The sequence below is a fragment of the Rhododendron vialii genome, chromosome 12a (genome assembly GCF_030253575.1).
Source record: "Rhododendron vialii isolate Sample 1 chromosome 12a, ASM3025357v1".
NCBI classification, from domain to species: domain Eukaryota; kingdom Viridiplantae; phylum Streptophyta; class Magnoliopsida; order Ericales; family Ericaceae; genus Rhododendron; species Rhododendron vialii.
Window position 1 is genome coordinate 2,253,571 of NC_080568.1, and position 23,593 is coordinate 2,277,163.

The window sequence follows — 23,593 nt, forward strand, 5'->3', positions numbered from 1 at the left end:
CTTCGGATAATTCTTGTAAATCCGACAAGGAACCATTATGTGGGCCTGGAGAGTAACGAGGCTATATGGAACTTATGGAAGGGAGCTAGTAGTCAAGGTCTAAATTAAACTGAGTGGCATTATTCATCTAGAATTTATGTTCGAAATTCTCATGGAATTAGTTATACGAGACTTTACTCCAAATTTTAATTTGAGCAGACGATGAAATGATATCCGTCACACATTTGTGTCGGTTTGATGCACATTTACGCAGGATTCGCAAACCGCCACAAACTGTCACCTTTTTTCTTTTTGTCTTTTTGGGTAAACAGACTCCAATCAATTGAGGAAAGGCAAATGACCTCATAGCACCGGCATTAGGACCAGCAACACCCACGAACCCTAAAAATTGAAGTCTAAAAACCACAACTGCATTGCCTAAATCGTACGTCATGAGTTATGACACTTGTCGTCAAGTATCTTTTTTTTGTAACCGTGTGTCCGGGCCAACTTGCGTCTACCTCAACTAATTCCGGAGCTGTCAAGGTAACGACCGGGGATAACTCCCAGTAGGGCCAAGGTTAATTTAGAAAGTTTGGCCTCCGTGGAATTGAAACATGTGAACTCATGGAGGAGTTACTTATTGCTTTCTTATAACCACTTGGCCAAATCCCTTGGGGTTTGTCGTCAAATATCTTTTATTGGTTGTGTCTAAATTATAAGTTTGTTCTCCATAAATTACGACTCAATCTTACTTTCGAAGTTGCCTCCTAGCTCAGTTTGTAGAGCAGGTAATGTGCACTAGATTTTTTTTCTGTCAATCGATAACTAAGCCCGACAACTCATCAATTGTGAGAGTTCATATGATCATAAATAAATAAATTATGAGAGTCTACAAGATAACCAAGCCAACGACTAACCAATACCAAAAATAAGCTCATCATGGGGAAGAAACAAAGAAAGAAAGAAAAAAAATTAAAGTCCATGTAAGGAGAGAACACATATACGCAGGTGGAAAGATTCAAAGTGAGATACAAGAGTTCTGGTTAATTGAGCTAGCTCTAGTTAATTATGTGCACTAGATAATAAATCTTGTATTTACCAGATTACAAACTAGAGTTTCTACTGATTTTTTTTTTTTTGTCTTCAATATAAAGGCGAAAAAAAGCTCATTAGTTTCCACTTAAAATACGATTTAGTCCATTTAGTTAGAAGAAAACATTACTCTTCAAGCTACATATAATTAAATATAAAATACCAAAATAATACCATCAAATAAATAGTAAAAACTCACATGCTAAACTAAACAAAATAATACTCCACTACGCACGCAGAGATAGTGGAGTTAGTTATTCAATTCAACAGTAGCCCAGGGTAGAAAATGTGAAAGTATAAAATAAAGGGTGTCAATAGTAAATATACAAACTAAGGGAAAGAGGTGTATAGAACTACGATACTTTCCTTAAATAGCTTTGAAGTAAACTGGAGTACACAATTTTGTGAATATTTTTGCAAACAACAGTATTCCGGTAGAAGAACCAGTAAGTTGTGGCTAGCATATACAAATCCTGAGAGATCGACCAAACCACAAGACACAACGCGCGAAGAACAATCAAGATACTTTTTCTTCTTCCTTTTCGATTACTATTTCTCTTTTGTTTTCTTCTTCTTCTTGGTCTTCTGACAGAACAACAGGTACTTTTGGAATCCTAATTTTTTTTCCCTTTTTTTTTCTTATAAGTACTAAGAAAAAGTGACATTTTTGTTACTTCCACGACGTCCCTGGCCTAAAATTGTGTAGTTCTAAAAAGATGGTTAGTGAATTTGTTCAATCAGCAGCTCACACCGGTTTTCTACATATCAAATGAAAAAAGTACGATAGTTACATTTGTGTATACAAAGGTATGTATAACTTCATGGGTTTGTGCATATCAAAAAACAACTTCATTATATCAGCAGCGGTTAATCGCGAATAGTCGACGAAGCACAAACCAAAATGAATCAAACTTTACAAACTCTATCACCGGTAGAGAAAACTCCCTTAACATGACGTATATTTTCTCACGAGGTGGAATAATAATGACCAAATATATAGGATTTTGATTTTTTTTTTGAATCGGTAAAAGAAATTTTATTAATCTCCGCAATAATACAAAGATTAAAAGGATAAAGGCACCCGAATAAAAAATTACTATCTTGAGGTTACCCGAGACCCAAGTGTTGGCAAGAGACAATCAAAAATGGGCCAAATCCAAACCCAAAAATGCTCTAAATAGCCACTGCACTCAAAACAGCTGCCAACAAAGAAGACGCTTAGTTGTCGCTACCAGAACCCGGAGAACTAGCCGCTGTTGCTGCCCCTTAGTTGCAAAGAAACCCCACCGTTGCAAGTTGACCCGTTGTCACCGCCGTGCACCGCTGAACCACTGCTACTGCCCATGCCGTGAACCCACCGCCTGAGATTACACTGCTGCTGCCCTGCTCCTGCCGCCGAGATCCTCGTTTCCACCCAACCACCTTCACTGAACCACATCCAAGACACCCAAAACCTGCCCCTCAAATCCCCCACTGGATCAGACCCCACCGCCGTGAACCACCCCCGAAAACCCACAGCCCCCAAAAAAGCACTCGCGGATCCGAGCACCTACACAAACTCCAGCCAACTTTGGCACTCTAATTTTTATTGCCGGCACTCCACTTGTAGGAGCGCCGACAGTAAAAATTGGAGCCCCAAAATTAATATCCAATATATATATCACAAATGGATAAAGCATATAGTTTTCGTATTGAAATAAACAAAAGGAAAAAAATGTTATTGGCGGACAACGGATATAAATTGACTTGTATTATTAGGAAAATGAGATGCCATTCTGTCGGGAAAAGGACATCAAATCTTTGTAGGTATCCTGTCTATTCCCTCTTAACTAGGGCAGACCCAGAAGAATTTCATGCTCCTCATAATGTTTCAAGTTATTACAATCTGGAATTTTATTTTATTTTTTATAATTAACAATCTTAAAAAATATTGGAGGTAGCTTCTATGGTCTCGGATTCCTATAATTATTGTCATATTGCGAAAAAGAGATGATAATTCTAAAATTGTTTGATATTGTGAAGTTTTTTTTTGTGCAAATTGGGTACCACATAGCAGTATCCAGCGAGCATCTAAGCCGTCCAAACGTGTTATGAACGGCTCAGATCTAATCACTTTCTGCCCCTCAGCCGACCACTCTCTCTCCTCTTTTTCTCTCTCTCAAATCCTGACCGTCCAAAAACTTCTCATTTCGTACTACTATATCAGTGCAGCTAAGAAGAAGAGATTAATCTCCCCTAGGGACCGGGGTCGGCTTCATGTCATCTATCCAAATCTGTTGCGGGAAAAGATCACACCTTTTTCTTCTTCTCTTCTTGCCTCTGGGGGCACTTCACCCGATCTAATCAGTCTTGGCTGGGTCTCTAATACCGTTAGAAAAAAGGGGACATGTATCTTTTTGGACGACTCGGATGCGCATTCGAGTACTACGTGGACTATATTCTATTTGCACCCAAAAACTTCTTGTTTTTGTAAGTGTCAAAATTGTAGTGCATAAAAGCCTTGTACGCCTTGTACCTTGCACACGGACAAGTCTTTTTTGCATTGCAATTTTTGACATTAATAAAAATAGTTTTGGCATTAGCAATACCCACCGCGAAAACTAAAAAGAAGTACATGAATTTTTTTGAACATTTTATCAGTGCGCTGTCCCGAGTATCCATCACTGCATATATTTATATTTGATAACTCGGAGTATCTAAGCTAGCGTACGCACCTCTATTAATTTTGCGGAACCAATTCCACGTTTCATCATTTTAAAAGCTTTGTTGGTGTTATTATGAGAGTCATGTATGTGGCTTTGAGTTCATTTTTTCCCTTTCGCCATTTTTTTTTTGGGAGGTCAGAATGTTAATAGGTTATTAAGTAAATCCATTTTAACTAGGACTGTAAATGAACCGAATTAAAACATTCGAGCTCAGCTTGTTCAAAATTTGGTTAACTCAAAGCTCTCCTCAAACTTGAACTCAAGTCAAGCTCCAACAATTGAGCACGAGCTTGTTCGTGTTTGTGAAAACTCGAGCTCGATCGAGTCAAACTGATATAAACGTGCCGAGTTTGAACTCAAACTCAAGCTCTCTAACGAGGGGATTTATAAAATAGTGTAGAATGATTTATACATACCTTAAAAGGTAAAACTAAAATTTTATTAATTCATTTATGCGTTAACAAGCATACTGGAGCTGAACTTCATCTCACTTGAGCTTGGCTCGTTCACGAATACAAAATGAACCCAATATATCCTAACTTGAGCTCGTTTAGTAACTTAGCAAACCAAGCTCGACGAGTTCTTACCGAGTCAAGCCTCGGATTGCTCGTGAGCTGTTCATTTCGTTTTTAGCCCAATTTTGATTCGTTATATAATATCCGTACGCTGTAACATAAAAATCTTTTGGCGGCCCTAGACAGTGATTTCTCTCAATCACGGGTTCAATAGCCAACCATTACACGTCAATCACCACCGCGTTTTTCGATTCTCTTGTCCTCGTTAGTTGAAAATCGAGACTTCTTTTTGTTTGGTTTTTTTCGCAAAAAGTTGTTAAAATGTCGTCCAGCTAGCTAGCCCGATTTCTTTTCTTTTTTTAAGAAAAGGGTGGGCGGAGAAAACCAGCGTAGTTGACCCCTCGGGCATGACAATAGGAGAAACCACCCGTCGTAAAATGTTTGGATTTAAGCCATAGTCGACCCAACTGGAGAGGAAACATTTGTCAATCACCAAATCGCGGGATCCGTCACCAGAACCTCACCGAAATACAAGTTCAACATGAGGCCCGTATAACAACAATCTGGTCCCAAATCTAAATCCAAGGCCGGTCGAAGTGGGGAAGGTTCTTTGCCCGCTGCCTCAGCCACTTGGACTATCACCTCGGTGGTAGCTAGCTAGCTTAACTTGTTTTCGAGCAATGAATCAGTTTATCCATTGATACTATCATGGGTCTGTGGCGTCCCGTAAGTCAATGAATCAAGACAAAGTTGTCAATTGGAAAAAACGAAAGAGAACAGGGATATCACACACTCTCTCTCTCTCTCTCTCTCTCTCTCTCTCTCTCTGGAGCTGGGGAGGCCCTGATTCAGGCCCCAAATCCATAAAGGGGAATCCTTTCCTTCCTACTCCTTAATTATTAAATTTGGCACTCTCATTTGTCTGTTTTTCATGTCATATCCAGTCATCCAATCAAAACTTTGTTTTAATTTTGAATAAAAAGAAACAAAGTATGAATGAGAAAGAGTAGTGTTTGTAATTAATTTAAGTTAAAAGTAGCAAAACCACATGTTATTATGTGTTTAAGTTGTGGAGTGGAGGGAAAAATATTCCTGTATTTGTTCCCCAAGCACCGCCACGTAGTGCCTGAGGTTTTTTTCAACCCACATTAGTACGTGTGGATTTCATCACCAAGTTTGTGGCTGACAAGGCCATTGGAGCACCGCGTCAAGGTTTTCCTGTAGCACTGAATAATCACTCCGGCTCGAGAGGGATTTTTAAAAGTTAATTAAGTTGCACTGTTTTTCTTTTTGCCGACATCAATCTTTGTCTTGTAAGGGAGAAGGTTTTGTCAAGAAAAATGCCACAAAGAAAAGTATCCGAGGAATAATATATAACAACCTTGATTATTTTTTTTTAAAAACTTAATTATATATACCACCTTGATAGAACAAGAAATTGTATACAGCAAGATCAAAGCTCTACCCACAAAAGGTGGGGCCCTTAATTTTTTCATTTTCTGCGAAAATAAAACAGGAATGTGTGTATCATAACATGTGTGGTGGATCAAGAAAGGACCTGGGGCACCATGTGGCGATGTTCAAGAAGCATTAGAATAAGGCTCCGTTCCGGTACTCAAAAAAAAACCTTATTTTTTAAGAAGGCAATTTCAAGTTCAAAAATAAGAGATTTATTGAAATATAAAAATATGCACTATGGATCTTGTTTGAAAGATCTCATTGAGATCTTTTATACAATGCAAAAAAAATTAAAAAATTATTTTTCATTTACATTATTTTTTAGTTTGAAAATGTGAAATAAGCTGCTTATTTTTTAAGAAGGTTTCTGGAACGGGGCCTAAGTTTTCATATGTGCTAGATTTCTTATAATGGTCCAACATCGCCAACCTAGAAACTAGTACATCATAAGAACTAATCTTGGGTAGTTTAAGTAATCGATATAAGATAAAGTCTAATATTTCCCCTTATGTACCTGCAGCTCAATAGCACGCGAAGATGCGCGTGTGATTGAGGAGGTGAGAGAATTTACTCATGCGAAGACTTAACCACACGAGGGTGAGGCTACACAAGACATAACTCTAATACCATGTTAGAATCAACTAAATTAGATAAGCAATGTAAGATGAAGTTTAGCGAAATGATTGATCCCCACTTTTTTCTATATATAAGAAGAAGGGTGGGTTATATGGATTCATAGCTAGCTAGGCCTTGGGAGAGGTGCAGCTAGGTTTTCAACCATGGGGAAGTATAGTACTTTGCCAACAAGTCTCTTAATCTTCCTCCTCCTCAATTTGGGAACCTTGCTCTCCACTCTTGCTTGCCCTACCTGTCCATACCAAACTCCTCCTAAACTACCACCCAAACACCTAGCTCCTCCTCCCAAAGTCATCCCTAAACCACCACCTAAAGTAAAGCCACCACCATCTCCCCATAAGCCTCCAAAACCACACACCCCACCATACGTACCCAAACCGCCCACCGTAAAACCACCACCATACGTACCGAAGCCACCTGTCGTAAAACCACCACCATACGTACCCAAGCCGCCTGTCGTAAAGCCGCCTTACATTCCAAAACCTCCCGTAGTAAAACCACCACCAATCGTGAAACCACCTTTCGTGCCAAAACCTCCCATAGTAAAACCACCACAACTTCCACCCATTGTTAAGCCCCCAACGCCGCCAATATTCGTCCCAACTCCGCCTCCCCCGGTAGAAACGCCATGTCCTCCTCCACCGCCACCCCCGGTCGAAACGCCATGTCCTCCTCCACCGCCACTACCAGTGCCATCTACACCACCTCCTCCTAAGGGACCAGATGGGCAAACATGCCCCATAGACACCCTGAAACTAGGGGCTTGTGTGGACTTACTTGGGGGCCTGCTTCATATTGGAATTGGAAGCAGTAGTGTTAAGGACACGTGTTGTCCTGTGATTGAGGGACTGGTGGACTTGGATGCAGCTATCTGCCTTTGCACCACCATTAAAGCCAAGCTCCTCAATATTAACATCATCATCCCCATTGCCCTTCAAGTCCTTATAGACTGTGGCAAGACCCCTCCCGAAGGTTTCCAGTGTGCTTAGATCCTGCGTTTTCCTTGAGAGAGAAGGGAAAGGAAAGTTTACGTACGCTCTAGAATATTCTTTCCTCGGGTCAGTTCGCTTTCACGACTTGGTCGCCGGGTATCCTGAATCAGTATTGTTATTATTATCCTTTTAGCACAATTTATGTTTTCATAAAGAAGATCTACTTATGGTGAAATTCGAAATATCGACCTTCGAAATAAGGATTCTGATCAACTGAGCAACATCTAGTTGATTAGTTCGCGTCTTTGTGTGTTCTTCATCTCGTACGAAATGTAATCCATTTTATGTTTTGAGTTGTTTTGTTTCGTCAAAACCAGACCTATTGAACAGATCGAGCTACGAAGTGATGTACTTGCGTTTATGTGTTTAAGTTATGTTTGGATCTGGAATGATCAGTGCCGACTTTGATGTTTGCAGTGCCCAAGCTCGACTCCAAACTTGATTGCCCACTTGCTATTAAGTCATAGAAAATAAAGGTCATATAAGTATAAATAAATAAAATCAAGATCACATTGAGTTTACATTTTTTTTTCCGATGCCTTATGGCAGGGCCCGTGGTCTTGTGGGGGCTTGCCCCGGGGCCGACTCTGGGAATGCTAGAACGTCAATGAAGTGAAAGTGTTTCAATTTCTGGCCTTCAATATGATCAGCGTACCATAATTGGTCCCTCCATATTTCCTGATTGGGCGGATAACACAAATGGTGCCTAAAGTTTCCTTATTTTGCGAATTGGGTCCATTCTCCTTCAATTGACATGTTGAGAAACATTAGGGAGTGGTAATGTAATTTCCCTTCTGCATTTCTTTCTCAACAAATGGAAGAATTTAATTAAAATTCTGAAAGGAAGAACTGGATATTGATATGCGAATTCCATATGCTATACGTGGTTGTAGACTTGCAGTCTTTCACTGCAACAATTCTCTATTTCTCTGTATCTATTTTCTTCTGTACCGGCACATTGTCGGCCATTGAATTACGTAAAAATTTTAGAGACGAGAAGACTACTTATAATCAAATGACTGAAAATACCAACAAATATGAATATGTAGAATTTGAGTTATTAACATACACCTTCTACTCAGTTTATCACTACAAGCCAAACATCATGAAATGCAGAAACATACCAAACGGAGCCTAAATCTCTTACGCATTGCTAGCTCAACTTCAGAATTTTCAGAAACAAACGAATATAATTGGAGATAACTATTCCAAGACAGGGCCAATAGTACACAGAGGGACAAATAAACCAAAAAAAAAACCCACCATGCTCCTCCAAGTAAATGTAAATACGAATTAAGAGACGATTGATAAAAACGCCGAATCCCAGACCCGGCTAGACATTGCGAGACATTCTTTCTTCTGTTGAACTGGTCAATTAGGTAACCCGTGAAAAAAATTAGGTCAATCAAAAATCGGTAGTCAAGCATCCATATTAGATTGATTTCATGGTATATTCCTGAATTCTTACTAGCTAATTCCATCAAATAGTTGCCGATGTACAATCAAATGTGATTACCTATATGGATGGAAAACTCGACGAGCCTACAAAATGAATGGTTTCGATTGCTTGTGGGCAATGTATCGATTTCACAATATATTCCTAAACATAGGCAATTTTTCAAAAGTCGCTAGGCGCTAGTCAGACAGTCAACCACTTTCGAGCTTTGAGGCCTATTAATCGGCAATTAATTGGCCCATAGCAATTAGTAATCGGCAATTAACCGGCGCATAGCAATTAGTCGAATCTAGACCCCGCCAGCAATTTTTAGAACACTGTGGGTGGACTGGGAGAAAGAAAGAGGGAGAGGAGGGGATAATAAAAAGGGAAACCACAGCCATACGTTAAGCCAGGGGCTATCAAAAATCTTATCCTCTTTTTTCTAGATTTTTTCTGCATTCACTCATATTTGCTCTCAGATGATATGATATGCTGATTCCAGCTGACCTATCCCTCCTCTCTCACCCACATTTTCCACCACTCGCTATTCTGATTTATTTTATGTTTTCCCATAATATAAGCTGTAACTGAGCCGCTGCTGCTTCTGCTGCTGCTGCTGCTGCTTAGGAAAAGACATCCATGGCATCAGCTTATGCTCTCTCCCTGGTCAGTTCATCTCCCCCCCTCACTTACTCATACCCAGTCGTAAAATCCTTCTTCGTTTATGCATTGTTTGAGAATAAGTCTAACCGAACAGGAATTAAACCGAAGTAACGTAGTTAAGAATTGACACATCAATGAATCAAGGCCGACCCAGTCGGTTATTGATATGCTGGAGTAGGCTTTGGATTTCTGATATGTCGATTCTAAACCAGTTGCTTTGATTTAGTTCTTGATCTGTCTGTCTGTATGCTCTTGAAGAGTTCAACTCCTCTGGACTCAAATTTTTTACTGCTAGTGCCCGAGTCCATTTTCGGCTGTTGAATCACTTGAGAATGGCCGAAGAACTGGGGTTTTTGGCCGTCAGGTCACCTGAGAATGACCGAAAAATGCAATTCTCAGGTGATTCAATGGACGACAATGCACTGGGATCTTGATACAGGTAAAATTCGGTACGGGGGATTTGAGGGGCTCATGAATCCGAAATATAAATGCCTAAATACGCGAATAGGTGTATAACGAGTACTGATGCTTTCAATGAATATGCAGACCAACAGTAGAGGACTTTCTGAATTGAATGGCCTCCGCAGCTCATCCGCCTCTCTCCCCTTCGGTAATGGGAAAACCTCCCGAGATTTTCTCTCTCGCGTAGCCTACCAAACCTCTGTTGTGAATGTGAGTGCAGTACTACTCTACTCTTTTCCATTCTCCCTTCTTGTAGCATGCATGCATGCACGCAATGTTTCACACACTACACACAAACTTCCTAAGAACATTCCGCCCGACAATCAGCAACATACAATGTTGACTTGGAAGCCAATTAAGCATGAAGGCTTTAATTGTCACTCGTGATTGCGTAGGGATGCGACGGGTAGGGTTTGGGTATGGGGCCGGAGTTTCTGCACCTGCTTAACCCTTCCCACAACCCACCATGCCCGAGCAATAACAAACAACTCCACTTGCAGCAAACAATATTTCAGAATTCAGAAAGATAATACAGTAGCACAATATCAATTGGTTGAACAGTTGAAGCTGCGGATCAAAAAAAAAAAAAAACAGTTGAAGCTTATCATTTGAGGTAGACTATGGAAAGTAATATCAGATCAAGACCAACCTATGGAGTACACATAATCCTAACATATTTATCCGAAAGCACAGGAATGACAATAAAAATATGTAGGGCAAATTTGTACTTCAGATATAATCAGGTTGAGTCGGGTGGATGACAGCTTCACTTAGACCCTACAAGACCCCTTATTGATGGTACATTGTAGTCCTAAACTCACCGAACCCATCCTGTTAGGGTCAGGTTGGCGGGACCTATCAGGGCTGGGTCATTTTCCCATCCCCACAACCCACCATGCCCGAGCAATAAAAACCAACTCCACTTGCAGGAAACAATATTTCAGAATTCAGAAAGATAATAGAGTAAAGTTGATACACAATATCAATTGGTTGAACAGTTGAAGCTTCTCATTTGAGGTAGACTATGGAAAGTAATATCAGATCAAGACCAACCCATGGAGTACACATAATCCTAACATATTTATCCAAAAGCACAGGAATGACAATAAAAATATGTAGGGCAAATTTGTACTTCAGATATAATCAGGTCGAGTCGGGTGGATGACAGCTTCACTTAGACCCTACAAGACCCCTTATGGATAGTACATTGTAGTCCTAAACTCACCGAACCCGTCCTGTTAGGGTCAGGTTGGCGGGACCTATCAGGGCTGGGTCATTTTCCCATATCCCTACTCATGAATGCTACCACATTGCTGGCTCTTGTTGTTTCCACTGCTAGCAGTACCAAAACATTAACTTCATAGAAACTAAAGCATCTATTCATAATGTCATAACCAGAGATAACATTTGATGCCACATAATTGCATTTGCATTTCTCAAGCTAATGAGATGTAATATTCGGGAATTCTGAAAGCAAGAAGAGAAAAGTAAGGTAGCATTGGCTGAGGTCGTCAATTGCCAGTTTGTTTGTTCAATAACAAAACAAAATGATCCCTCTCCCCCTTCCCTTTTCTTTTTGTCAGAAAATTTGTCGTATTCCTTTTTTACAAGGCCAAGGACAGTTAAGATTTGATATATAGAGGTGCTTTGAAACAAATGATAACAAGGAATGACATGTTCAAATTCAACGTAACTCATGATCATTAATTTGCGGCACAAGACGGCTATGTAGCTGCACTTATGTGCGGTGAGGTTGTGGATTCATCTTTTATGGAGCAAGTTGAGACCCTTGTTGATAAGTTAGGTGGGTGGGTGGGTGTATATATAATATCAGGTCTCAACTTAACTCTGCCATCCTCTGCGAATAGCCCAATATCAAAGGAGGAAAAGGCAATTGAGAATGGGAAATTGAAAGGAGAAGGCCAATCCCAAGTCATAAGTTTTTCTCCTTGAATGGCACAATGAATTTCCTTTATGCCACCTCTTACATGTAGTTAGAACTTTAAGCCAAAAAACTTCTGAGAAATATTAAGAAATAGAATAAAAGATGTTGGGTATCACAAACTTCAACTGGGAAAGTGGCAATCCCTTGTGCTTATTTGTTGTTACGCATAATGGGTGGTCCAAAGAAGATGAAGAAGAAGTGCATGTGTGTGCGTGCTTGCGATGATGATGGGATGATGTTGATGTATATGCGTGTAGGTAAGCCGGAAGAACAGGTTAGTGGTAACTGCAAAGCTGAAGGTGGCGATCAATGGGTTCGGTCGGATTGGAAGGAACTTCTTGAGGTGTTGGCATGGAAGGAAGGACTCCCCTCTCGACGTCTTGGTCATTAACGACACCGGCGGCGTCAAGCAAGCCTCCCACCTCCTCAAGTACGACTCTACCCTCGGCATCTTTGACGCAGATGTCAAGCCTGTCGGCGATGATGCCATCTCTGTCGATGGCAAGATCATCAAGGTCGCCTCCAATCGCAACCCTGTCAACCTCCCCTGGAAGTAAGTTCCCAGCACTTATCCATAGACAAATTAGCAAGTTTGCTATTAGTGACTCACGGTTGTATGTGTTTTCCACCCTGCTGTATGAAAAATGTGCAGGGATTTCGACATTGATCTAGTGATCGAAGGAACAGGTGTGTTCGTCGACCGGGACGGAGCAGGGAAGCATTTACAAGCGGGGGCAAAGAAGGTGCTCATCACCGCTCCCGGAAAGGGCGATATACCCACCTACGTGATCGGTGTTAATGCGGAACTATACGACCCAGCTGAGACCATCATCAGCAATGCCTCTTGTACCACCAATTGCCTTGCTCCCTTTGTCAAGGTCCTTGACCAGAAGTTTGGTAATTACCCATGAACTTATTAATTCTCTCATTTACCTGCTGTGAGTATATCAGATTTCATAATGTCTGTCTGGTAATGCGTATGGGATTAGGTATCATAAAGGGTACCATGACAACCACACATTCCTACACTGGAGACCAGAGGCTTCTTGACGCAAGCCACAGGGACCTTAGACGTGCGAGAGCAGCAGCTCTCAACATAGTACCAACGTCAACAGGTGCTGCGAAGGCAGTGGCTCTTGTCCTTCCCAACCTCAAGGGGAAGCTCAATGGGATCGCCCTCCGTGTCCCCACGCCAAACGTCTCAGTCGTGGACCTCGTCGTCCAGGTATCCAAGAAGACATTCGCAGAGGAGGTGAACGAAGCGTTCAGAGAGAGCGCTTCGAAAGAGCTCAAAGGCATACTCTCTGTTTGCGATGAGCCGCTGGTTTCTGTGGACTTCAGGTGCACAGATGTGTCATCGACAGTAGACTCATCGCTAACCATGGTTATGGGAGACGACATGGTCAAGGTGATTGCTTGGTATGACAATGAGTGGGGTTACTCACAGAGGGTGGTTGATCTTGCACACATCGTCGCCAACAACTGGAAGTAGAAGTAGTACTACTGCTACTACTGTTCTATCGCAACAACTGGAAGTAGAAGTAGTACTACTGCTACTACTTTTCTATCGACTATTTATAATTTAGTAACATTTTTCATTATTTTACTCCCCATGTTTTCTTGTAGATCTATTTTTGTTGGAAATTGTAATGAGAATGTATAATGTGAAACGTTTTTCATCGTCCTGAAATTTCAGTTTCTAAATAAGAGGTTATTAATTGAGCCCAGCGATATTAATTCCCCTTCCGATGTGATCCTGAGCTGTTTGTCACGACGTAACAGCAATTTGAACGTCAAGTGTCAAACCTCACAGCTTTGCAGGGACATAAGACATTTTTTTCAAAATTAAGACCCTCACTCAATTACAGCTTCAAATCTTGGAATATATCACTATATCCGAAGCTTTCAACTGGCCTAATAAAACTAACACTGAAACATGCCATGATTACAGGAGGCCAACATTAGCATTTGTCTAGAAATAGCTGAAATGAAGGATGCATAAACAAGCATGCTGTATCGAAAACTTCACAATTCCAAACAAAAAGGAATTCAAAAATTTCAGGGTCCCAAACATCTAAATGCAGAATGTGTGTGTGTGTAGAGTTCTCCTCAAAACTAAATACAGCAGATTCACCTCATCCTTGCACTGGAAATAGATATCATACTGAAATTGGATCACCAGAAAGACAATAAATACCATCATCAATCCACTTCAGGGAATTCTCAACTCGCTCTAATCCAATGAAATCTAACAAGTTTCAACAACCCATTCCATAATACAGTTGCTACAATTGTCTACTGATAGATAACTTTAGATTTTCACTTCAGCATACGATTTGCAGGACACAAAAGCCACATCAACAGGTGATTTAGATCTTTCGTCACTTTAGCAAGATTGTATTGATTGTATCTAAGCAATTCATTTCACATTTTCTTCTTTCTAGCATTCACAGTACACATGCTTTCAGGAAATGTATAGTCAAGAAAAAAATTGACATTTTGTTGGCTTTGATGATCAGGTCAAACTGTTTGCAAGGGAATTTCAAATGACATCTCATCATATCTCATTGCGACAAGATTTAAGAACAGGAATCCGAAGACAGTGACCCTAAATTCATCACTTAATTCCTTTGGACAACATTTTAGATGGGTCGACGGTACTATTACATGCCTTCATATCCTCACTAGGGCTGGCTAACGCAACTGAGATAGTACTGGCATATTTCTTGACTCTCAAGGAGATTAGAATGCTCGATAAAATTCCAAGAAGGGGAAAGAGGTACGACCAAACCTTGGATTTCTTAGACCCAGATGCCGAAGCTACAGCGGCACCAGCGAGGCTGCCAATTGCTGTATTTTGCAAAATCATGGGCAGGCAACCAATTACAGTAGGGAGGAGGAAGTCCACAATGAATCCCACACCAGTAGCAGCCAAGGCGTAATTTATAATGTAGGAAGGTATGGGTGAGAACCGAGCAAGAAGAACAAATCTCCAGCCATCTTGTTCAACACCTTTGGAAAGCACATGAAAGTACTTATTTCTATGGGCCCACTCCATTGCTGAACTTGAACTCCTAAATACAAATCTGAAAAAAAGAAATTGATGTTATGGTAGTTCCAAATACAATGAACTTTAAAAGAAGCTACTAAAGCACTATGTTATATATCAGGAATTAGCACCTGGTTCTGAGATGTCTTCACACATCAGACATCCCTAAACTCTTTTGCCTTTAGTCATTACGATACTTAGGGCCCAGGTCATAGGCATGACGTGGTCATAGGCATGACGTGAACATTTAAAAAACAACTATATTTGAAAGCAACATACCCCGATGTAGATAGTTTTATTAATCGTCAACCAACAGTCACAATAGAGATAATGAATCCAAGTGTGGAACTACAAATTGCATCTGAACTATTTTGGCACCCAAACTTAGACCGCAAAACCATGACAAGCAAAACACCCAAAGGCCTAGTTAGCAAGCAATAAGCATCCAATCAAACAGCCAAAGAAACAAAATAATCGACAAAAAAGAGTAAAAATTGCAATCCTACCCAGCTAGCCCAAAAGCTAAACCAAGTAGATAAGACAAACCACTGGCTCAAGGCAGTAATCAGAAGTTCAAACCTAGCTTGTTAAAACTATCTATGTTTCTATACTTGGAGCATTTTTGTTGTTACAGACTAGGGGAGTATTAGACTAGTAAATCAGATGAAATGCTGAAATGTGGCAATCACGGCTGGCTGGCCATGCTCTCTCTCTCTCTCTCTCTCTACATTTCAAAAACAGATCTAGGGTTTTGACAAAAATGCATTCTATTTAAGTTCAGGAGACAATTTTGGGACGGAGTTAATACTACTAGCTTTTTTGATAACTCCGAGCCAGCTTACACGCACCTCGATTAAACGTGTGTACAACCAATTCCAAACGGAGCGAGCTACAAAAATACATCTTTCTGACAAAAATGCATTCTAGTTAAGTTCACGTGACAGTTTTGGGACGGAGTTAGTACTAGTAGCTTTTCTGATAACTCTAGCGTCAGGCCGGCTTACGCGCACCTCGATTAAACATGTATACAAAAAATTCAAAACGGAGTTAGCTCAGAAAGATAGATATATATCTACCTGCCGATCCAGAAGGAGAGGGAGGCGCCGAGGAGCTTAGCTGAGAAGACGCAGAGGACGGCGGGGAAGAATCCAAAGAGGAGAGAGGCACCTGCTTCGAAGAACACAGCGTAAGGGAGGCACAGAGCTAGAGTGAGGGTGTGGAGCCCTACGTAGGCAGGAATCGCCCATATCCCCAGCCGATCCGACATCTGTCGTGACCATTCCAAGGCCGCCTCTTTGTCCCATTCCCGCCGCTTGCTCGCCGCCGCTATCAGTGCCCCGATTATCGCCACTACGGCTACTGCAATCAGGCTCCCTTTCCCCATTTCTGTGTGTGGGAGATGGAATTTTCTGGAGAGAGAGAGAGAGGGTATGAACTGGAGCAAGTGTCGTACCCGCGAAAATTATCCGGACGTAGCGGGCCTTAACCCGTGTATAATGGAAAGAAGAAAGCCCAATGGTCTTTGTGGGCCCACGTGTATACATATATATACCTCATAGAAAAGTACTCGAAGGGCTGCAAACGAGCAGCCGAGCCGGGCTTTGAAATGTTCGAGTTCGGTTCGTTCAAAACTGTCCTAGCTCGAGTCAACCCTAAGTAATCGAGCTTGAGCTCAACACGTTTAGCATTGAGGTGCGGTTCATTTATGCAACTGTACAAATGAGCCATGTTACAACTAACTTGAGCTCGGTTCGGTTACTAAACGAATTTAACACTCGAGCTCAAGTCGTTTTTTCTAAAGAGTTTAGCCTAGCAGCTCGGAAGTTTGTAATAAAGTAATTGATAAGATTAGAATCGTTTGCAGCGCATCTCCGATGGGAGCCTTCAAATCTCACGTGGCGCGGTAGTTTCCATTTTTTAAGCAACCACCAGCTCCAATCTAATGGCATTTGAAAGTTTTAAATCTTACGTGGATTTGACATGATCATTGCCAATGCCTTTTTCCAGCCAATTCTGTCAACGACCACCTTTCAGCACCTTTCCATGGACTCCCTTGACAAAAAAAATTAACCACGATTTGCGCTGTAGTTCTGGTGGAAGGGCATGAAACGGGATGCAGCTCAGTTTGTGTCTTGAGTGTCTTAACCTTTCATCATGTCAAAAGAGCAAAAAATCGGAGACCTGTCTGATTGTTACTATTGTTTTTTTCTTATAGGCAAAAGTAACATTTTATTCAAAAAAAACTTGACGAATGATACATCAAGTGGCATAGTGCAAATGGAGAAGTGCTTCTTAATGCCAGTGAAGTCACCTAGAGCCCTGCTGCAGCCTGCCGCGATGGTGCACACAGTTTGGCTTAGGGGCATATGTACATGCCCTCTTCTTCACTTGCGTAGTCGGCCTTTGCTTCAGCTTCCATGGCAAGTTGTGGCCTCTCCTGTGGAGACGCTGGAGGTTTTGATCTCTTTGGAACCCTGTGTGACACACCTTGCAAATGTCACCGTCGGAGTCATTGGTTAAAGGCCACCACCTCTGCATCTGGTCCTGGAATTGGAAAATTGTACGCCCGACACAAGGAACAAAATCATGGTTGTTACTTTGGGTATTTCAATGCTAATTTGCTTGGAAAACCACCACTCAAATCATTTTCTTAGGAATTTATACCTAGTTGTGATTGTGCAGCAAATGGCACCAGAGAGTAAGGTTGCACAAACCACATGTGACATGGCCTAAGGCCTTGGCTACCCAACTCATCTCCTCAATTCCTTAGATTTGGATTATTTTTTGATCTCTTGGCAAGTTGCAAAGCATAATTTTCATGTTACCAAAAATAAGAACTTTCAGAGAACATATTCGATTATTTAGTATTTTCGTGTTTGTAATATCGTAGTACATTACCATAATTTCCCAATTTGTCAACTGGGGATGAACACTTGACATAGTTAGAAATATGACTTGTGTTTTTTTTTTTCTTTCTCCCAAAACATAGTTAGGCTTTTTGGGCTAAGTTTTGCTAAGATGTTTGGGTTTTCTCTTGTTTCGTCATTATTCAATTTTTTTTCACGTTTGTTAGTTTTGTGCCTAACTTTTGCGGATTATTGATTCGTCGGCTTTTTGGGCTTTATCTTGGATATTTCAAAAAATATTTGGGTAAAAATCATAATTTTGTACTTTTTCGATTCATCTTGACGAGACAAATTAATAATCCACAAAAGTTAGGCGCAAAACTAACAAATGAGAAAAAAATTTGAATAAGGACAAAACAAGAAAAAGCCCAAAAAAACCCTTAGCGGAACTTAAGCGGGAAGCATATAGAAAATAAGATAAGTACATCCAAACAAACCCCCCTTCGTGTTCTGAAGTTGTCCAGCAAACATTACAGGGAATGGTGCCTTTGTTTCATTAGAAGCAGCATACAAAATACTACGTAGGATCCTCCTAGACTCCTAGAAAATCTCACTTGTCCCTCTCTAACTACCAACAAACAATCCATTTTTCATGTTTTGAAAGTTGTCCAACAAAAACATAGTAAAAGGGGATGGTGCCTTGGTTTTATTATAAGCAGCAAACAAGATACAAAAGTGATCATAGAAAATCTCACTTCTCCCTCTTTCACTCAAAATACCTCAACAACAGTCGAAATGAGTGAGCCAGGAGAGAGGATACAACAAAACTACACTACAGCTTTCAAAACGAAGAACGTTATGTACAAAGAGGCACCCGTTGTTTCAAAACGAAGAACGTCCAGCAGAGAGAGTCCCGTAGCTTCTCGAACTAGGGGCTATGCCGGCCTCAGTGGCCCCTCCGTTGTGCTCCCACGGATTTCAGCGACTCAATTTCACGGGAGCTGCATAAAAAGTCACAATAGTTAGCCACGATTGGTGTTATAAGCATCCCAAATCCTAGTGCCAAAAGTTTTTCATAAACCCAATGTTCCAAGTCACTCTCGGCCATAAGATCGTATGGAAATCAATCCTAGTGCCAAAAGTTTTTCATAAACCGAATGTTCCAAGTCACTCTCGGCCATAAGATCGTATGGAAATCACTGTTGAATCTTGTAATCCATAATTTTCTTATTAATTTGGAATGCATGTATCTCAAGTTGAAGTACTAAGCTTTGTCCCTGTCCTTGTCAGCTCAGTAGCTAAAGCCACTCTTCACTTTACTTGAGTAGCTTCGCCCCTGGAGATCTATGTACTCGCATAGAATTTTCCTCACTCTCTTATTACTGAAGGTGTTGGGATTTGTCCTACATCGGTTAATTATCTCCTCTAAAACTAGTATATGAGCCTGGGCAGCCTCTCCACTCTTTGCCAATTGGTTTGGAGTTGGATACTTTAACATGGTATTAGAGCTAGGCTTTCGGAGGCTTTTCCCTTTTGTTTGTGCCATAGTTGCACTTTGTTTCATTGTGATCCGTGTATTCCGGATCCTTTGTTGACCTCTCCACGTGCGAATCGGGGGTCACACGTACAGGGGAGTGTTAGGATTTGTCCCACATCGGTTAATTATCTCCTCTAAAACTAGTATATGAGCCTGGGCAGCCTCTCCACTCTTCCTCAAGTCAGGAATGGCGGGATGCAGAACTACAACTGTGAGAGATGCATCCCGAACTACAACTGTGAGAGATGTAAAGCCCTCTGGGGACTAGTGATTCATTCTCTAGATTCATCCATGTAGTCTTATAAAAGGACGCTTTATGTTATTGTTTTAAGACAAATGAAATATAATCGGAAATACTATCAGAATCATATTCTCTACTATCAAGTCCTCTTTGGTAAAGTTCTAGTTGAGCAGGAGCTTTATAGGGCTCTATCCTACATCTCCAAAAACATCGATCGTTGTGTTCTTTCTTTTATTATTTGCTTCCGCTGCCCCCCAAAAATTCCAACATGGTATCAGAGCGGGTTGAGTTCATTATCTGGGCGTAACCAAGTGATTACATTCCTACCCCGTACTTTTTGTGCTCAGCCTCATACATGTTTTTTGCCCGCATCATCTGTTTTTTAAAATTTTGAAATAAAATGTGTTTCCATGATCCAATGCAAAAGGTTTGAAGAAAAATCATTTTTTCCATAGTAGCAAATTGCTACAAAGTTTTTTTAAAGAAAACATGAAAGGAAAGCCAAAATTTTTGGCATGCCGCAAAGGCAATCAAAATTGGGTTTGTCAAATGATGACCAAGGGAGCAAATCTCCCACAAGAAAAGGGCTCGCAAATGCAGCAGCCAAAAGGTTATAAATATTCAAACTTTTTTTCAGGATCATGGACAATCAAAACATGTCCATTGTCGTCAAGATTTCCTTCAAAAATCTCCTCAATGAGATCGTGGACAAATTCAACGTGGCACCACCAATTTGGGAATCCTACCAAACTGTAGGAAAAAAATTCTAGGCAAGTGTTGAGATTCGAGATAATGCTGTTGAAGGCGGTTCAATCAAACTTCACAGCTCTCGTCACACAAAAAAAATTGATGTAGATCAAGAGGCAGCTAAAATTGCCATTGAGCACTTGAAGGATTTTCTAAATTTTGAAGTTGATGATTTCAACCTTCATGACAAGGAAATGTATCGTCAACATCTCAAACAAGTTGTATTCACGTTGGTCGAAGCACTTCAAGAAAAAAAGGCTCTCAAGGATGAAATTGCAAAAATCCAGACAAAGGCAAAGGATGCGGAAATTAGAATTTAGGTGGGGTGTTGGAACTTGTAATCCATAATTTTCTTATTAATTTGGGATGCATGTATCTCAAGTAAGATACATGATAATATTTATTTAGTTTTATCACATTGGGAGATGTAAAATCCTTTAGGGACTAGTGATTCATTCTCTGGATTCATGCATGTAGTCCTATAAAAGGACGCTCTATGTTATTGTTTTAAGACAATTGAAATACAATCGGAAATACTATCAGAATCATATTCTCTATAATCAAGTCCTCTTTGGTAAAATTCTAGTTGAGCAGGAGCTTTGTAGGGCAGAGCCCTACATCTCCAAAAACATCGATCGTTGTGTTCTTTCTTTTATTATTTGCTTCTGTTGCCCCCCAAAAATTCCAACAATCACAAGGCATGAATCTCGAAACATGATTCTATCTATGGCCGGAAGTAACTTGAAACATGGGGACTCGCGCAATTAGGTAGTGTATGAAGGACCTTGGCCCGAATCCTAGAGCAGCAAAAGTCATGAACTGGTCCTCTAGTAATGTGACTTATTGGTTGTCTAAATGGTGTTGGAATTCCATTGAAGTGGTGAAGCAAATATGGCAGACGACACAAAGCCTGGGATTTAGACTCTTGTTGATCTGAATAAATTTCTTATTGCACTCTAAAAAGAAAAAGAATAAATCTCTTCGCCTGTTACGAAACAGGATGGCAAATTGCAGATCCTGTCCTGGTCTATTTTTCACGGTCTCAGAAGATCATCATCAAACAACGTAAGAACACTTGCATGGAAATGAAAAAACAAAGAGAGGGAATGATCAAGCTAGGAGCGAAATAGTAACAATTACCGGGTGTAGGGGTTGTGTCGAGCAGGATCAGAAATGATGTGGTGGTCCTGGATATGAGCCACCTTCCTGAGGAAAGACTTGTCTATGAATTTCTCACTGCCGCCAACAACGTGGTCAGGATCGTCCACCTCCGGCACAGACTCCCTCCTCTTCTTGTTCACCCGAACTGAAGGGGAATGCACCAGCTGCTGCTTGGCAGTGTGAACCCCAATCGACACCGCCACCAGTATCGTTCCCAGCACCACCACAACCGGCGCAAAGTCCCCCTTGATAGCAGCACTGAAAAATGAAGATGACAGCATTTCCTTCATTTAATGATCAGAAAAACTATATAGTACCGCAGTCCCACAAACAGTACGGAATTCAAAATAGATGGGTGGACTCACAACCAAGTGAATTTGAGCCATCCATTTTGGAATTTGGGACTCTTCCAAGCAAGAACAACTTCATTACAACAGTGATACCATGTTCACAGGTTGGATCACGACGATGTACAAATGCAACATATAGGGTGGTTATGTCACCATACCACCGCAGCACAATGTTCGACTATAGAACGGAAGAACCCCTTTTGGTGTGAATAAATTCCTGAACTTTCGCACTTTTTATTGGCAGTACTTTTCTAAAAAAACACCGAAATCCTACACAGGCTTTTATCTGGCCTAAAATTTACTGCAAGGCAAACAAAAACATAATTCCCCCCTAATAATTCTTCACCGTTAATCTGCGTAGAACCCTTAAAACGGTTAGATCTCCTCCTCCCTAGTGAACAAGAAGTTCGAAGACAAGAACGTATGAGAATCCATTCTCTAACTACGTACTGTCTTCTCCGGCAACACTCTTGTTAAGTCTGTTATTTCTGAAGTAATTTCCATTTAATATGTACATATACATGTAGCTGTAGGTTGCAATATTTGTATATTCAAACCTTGATTCAAATTTTCATTGCTTTTGAAGTGGTGGGCTGTTTTCGATGGATACGGCACTCAAAGATCTTCTCCTCTTTTTTGCCTAATTTTTCCCCCCGGCTCTTCAACGTCGATGCTTATATTTAACTTCATAACACACGAATCGTATGCCGAATCTCTAACATAGTTTGTTGATGTAAATAACTACCACATCTGCATAATGTGGTTTAATGTTCAAAGTCCATCAGTGGATGGTGGTATCGCCTTTGTTATAAAGTGCCGCAAATTTTCCTTATTTTTTTCATAACTCAGGGTGTTCGGATCTCTGGTGCGCGCCTTGAGTAATCTCTCTCCTAGCAGTGAGTCTGGTTAAAGCCGGCTGGGCAGAATTCCGTACAGACTAACCCACTCAAATTGACAACAGTGGAAGTAAACGAACTTGAGGCCTTAGGATATTTGAAAAGAAAAAAATGAAATGGGTCATCACCTGGCCTTGTGGTGATGGTCAGAGGGGATGGAATCCGCAGTTGGTGAGAAAAGCTTCATCTTTGGAGTGGTGGAACTTGCAAACGGCCTGTTTCCATTGGCCACCAGTGATCTCCAGTGCTGGCGCTGCCCATAGAACATAAACCAATTATCACAGTAAAATTACAATGATTAAAAGGATAGAGAGTACAAAGCATCAGAACGAACGAAATGCATCACAATCGACCCTCAACCAGCCCGCTAATCACATGCTGCTAACTACCCTAAGAGCAAACCAGAAAAAACGAGTCAAACAACAGTAAAAATGTGATGCTTCTTACCGCTGCCCTGAAAGCCATTTTTCTTACTCCTTGAGCAAATAAAACTGTCACAAAATGGACAAAGAAAACTAACAAAATCAAGATCAGAATTTGAGGCAGGGGTTGTGTGGTTTATATACATGGCCAAGAATGGCCTGAAAATATGCCCAGATTGACACGTACATAACTAACTGAGCCCACCTCCATTGGAATAATGCTGGGTCTGGGTGGTTGTTTGGAAGAGAGAATTGTGGAAGATTAATATTTTCAGGTTTGCGCTTCATTTTTCCCCATTTTTTTGGCCTTTGGTTGTGGGTGGTGTTGCCTTAATTACCTCACAGTTTGTTTCAACTTTTGAACAATTCTTCTAAGGAATCAAATCCTTCATTCCTTAATTTGGATTGGACTTGGCAGTCCAAATGTGGATCGTTCCAGAACAAATTCGAACTATT

General features: G+C 40.8%; 4 protein-coding genes across 4 annotated transcripts; 2 read left to right on the top strand and 2 right to left on the bottom strand.

The window, feature by feature from the left end:
• Positions 1 to 6,409: 6,409 nt before the first annotated feature.
• On the top strand, positions 6,410 to 7,801 carry LOC131311879 (36.4 kDa proline-rich protein). Its single transcript, XM_058339498.1, has one exon. The coding sequence runs from the start codon at positions 6,532 to 6,534 to the stop codon at positions 7,375 to 7,377; it is 846 nt and encodes a 281-aa protein (XP_058195481.1). The 5' UTR covers positions 6,410 to 6,531; the 3' UTR covers positions 7,378 to 7,801.
• A 1,351-nt stretch (positions 7,802 to 9,152) lies between these two features.
• On the top strand, positions 9,153 to 13,615 carry LOC131311878 (glyceraldehyde-3-phosphate dehydrogenase A, chloroplastic). Its single transcript, XM_058339497.1, has 5 exons — positions 9,153 to 9,484; positions 10,028 to 10,153; positions 12,146 to 12,441; positions 12,541 to 12,785; positions 12,878 to 13,615. Exons 1-5 carry the CDS (start codon positions 9,458 to 9,460, stop codon positions 13,378 to 13,380), a joined length of 1,197 nt encoding a protein of 398 aa, XP_058195480.1. The 5' UTR covers positions 9,153 to 9,457; the 3' UTR covers positions 13,381 to 13,615.
• Positions 13,616 to 14,362: 747 nt separating this feature from the next.
• On the bottom strand, positions 14,363 to 16,413 carry LOC131311880 (uncharacterized). The gene is made up of 2 exons (XM_058339499.1): positions 16,014 to 16,413; positions 14,363 to 14,974 (listed from the first exon to the last, which is right to left on the bottom strand). Exons 1-2 carry the CDS (start codon positions 16,319 to 16,321, stop codon positions 14,506 to 14,508), a joined length of 777 nt encoding a protein of 258 aa, XP_058195482.1. The 5' UTR covers positions 16,322 to 16,413; the 3' UTR covers positions 14,363 to 14,505.
• A 2,050-nt stretch (positions 16,414 to 18,463) lies between these two features.
• LOC131311881 (uncharacterized) lies at positions 18,464 to 23,288 on the bottom strand. Its single transcript, XM_058339501.1, has 4 exons — positions 23,163 to 23,288; positions 22,844 to 22,968; positions 21,449 to 21,727; positions 18,464 to 18,784 (listed from the first exon to the last, which is right to left on the bottom strand). Exons 1-4 carry the CDS (start codon positions 23,178 to 23,180, stop codon positions 18,730 to 18,732), a joined length of 477 nt encoding a protein of 158 aa, XP_058195484.1. The 5' UTR covers positions 23,181 to 23,288; the 3' UTR covers positions 18,464 to 18,729.
• Positions 23,289 to 23,593: the final 305 nt, after the last annotated feature.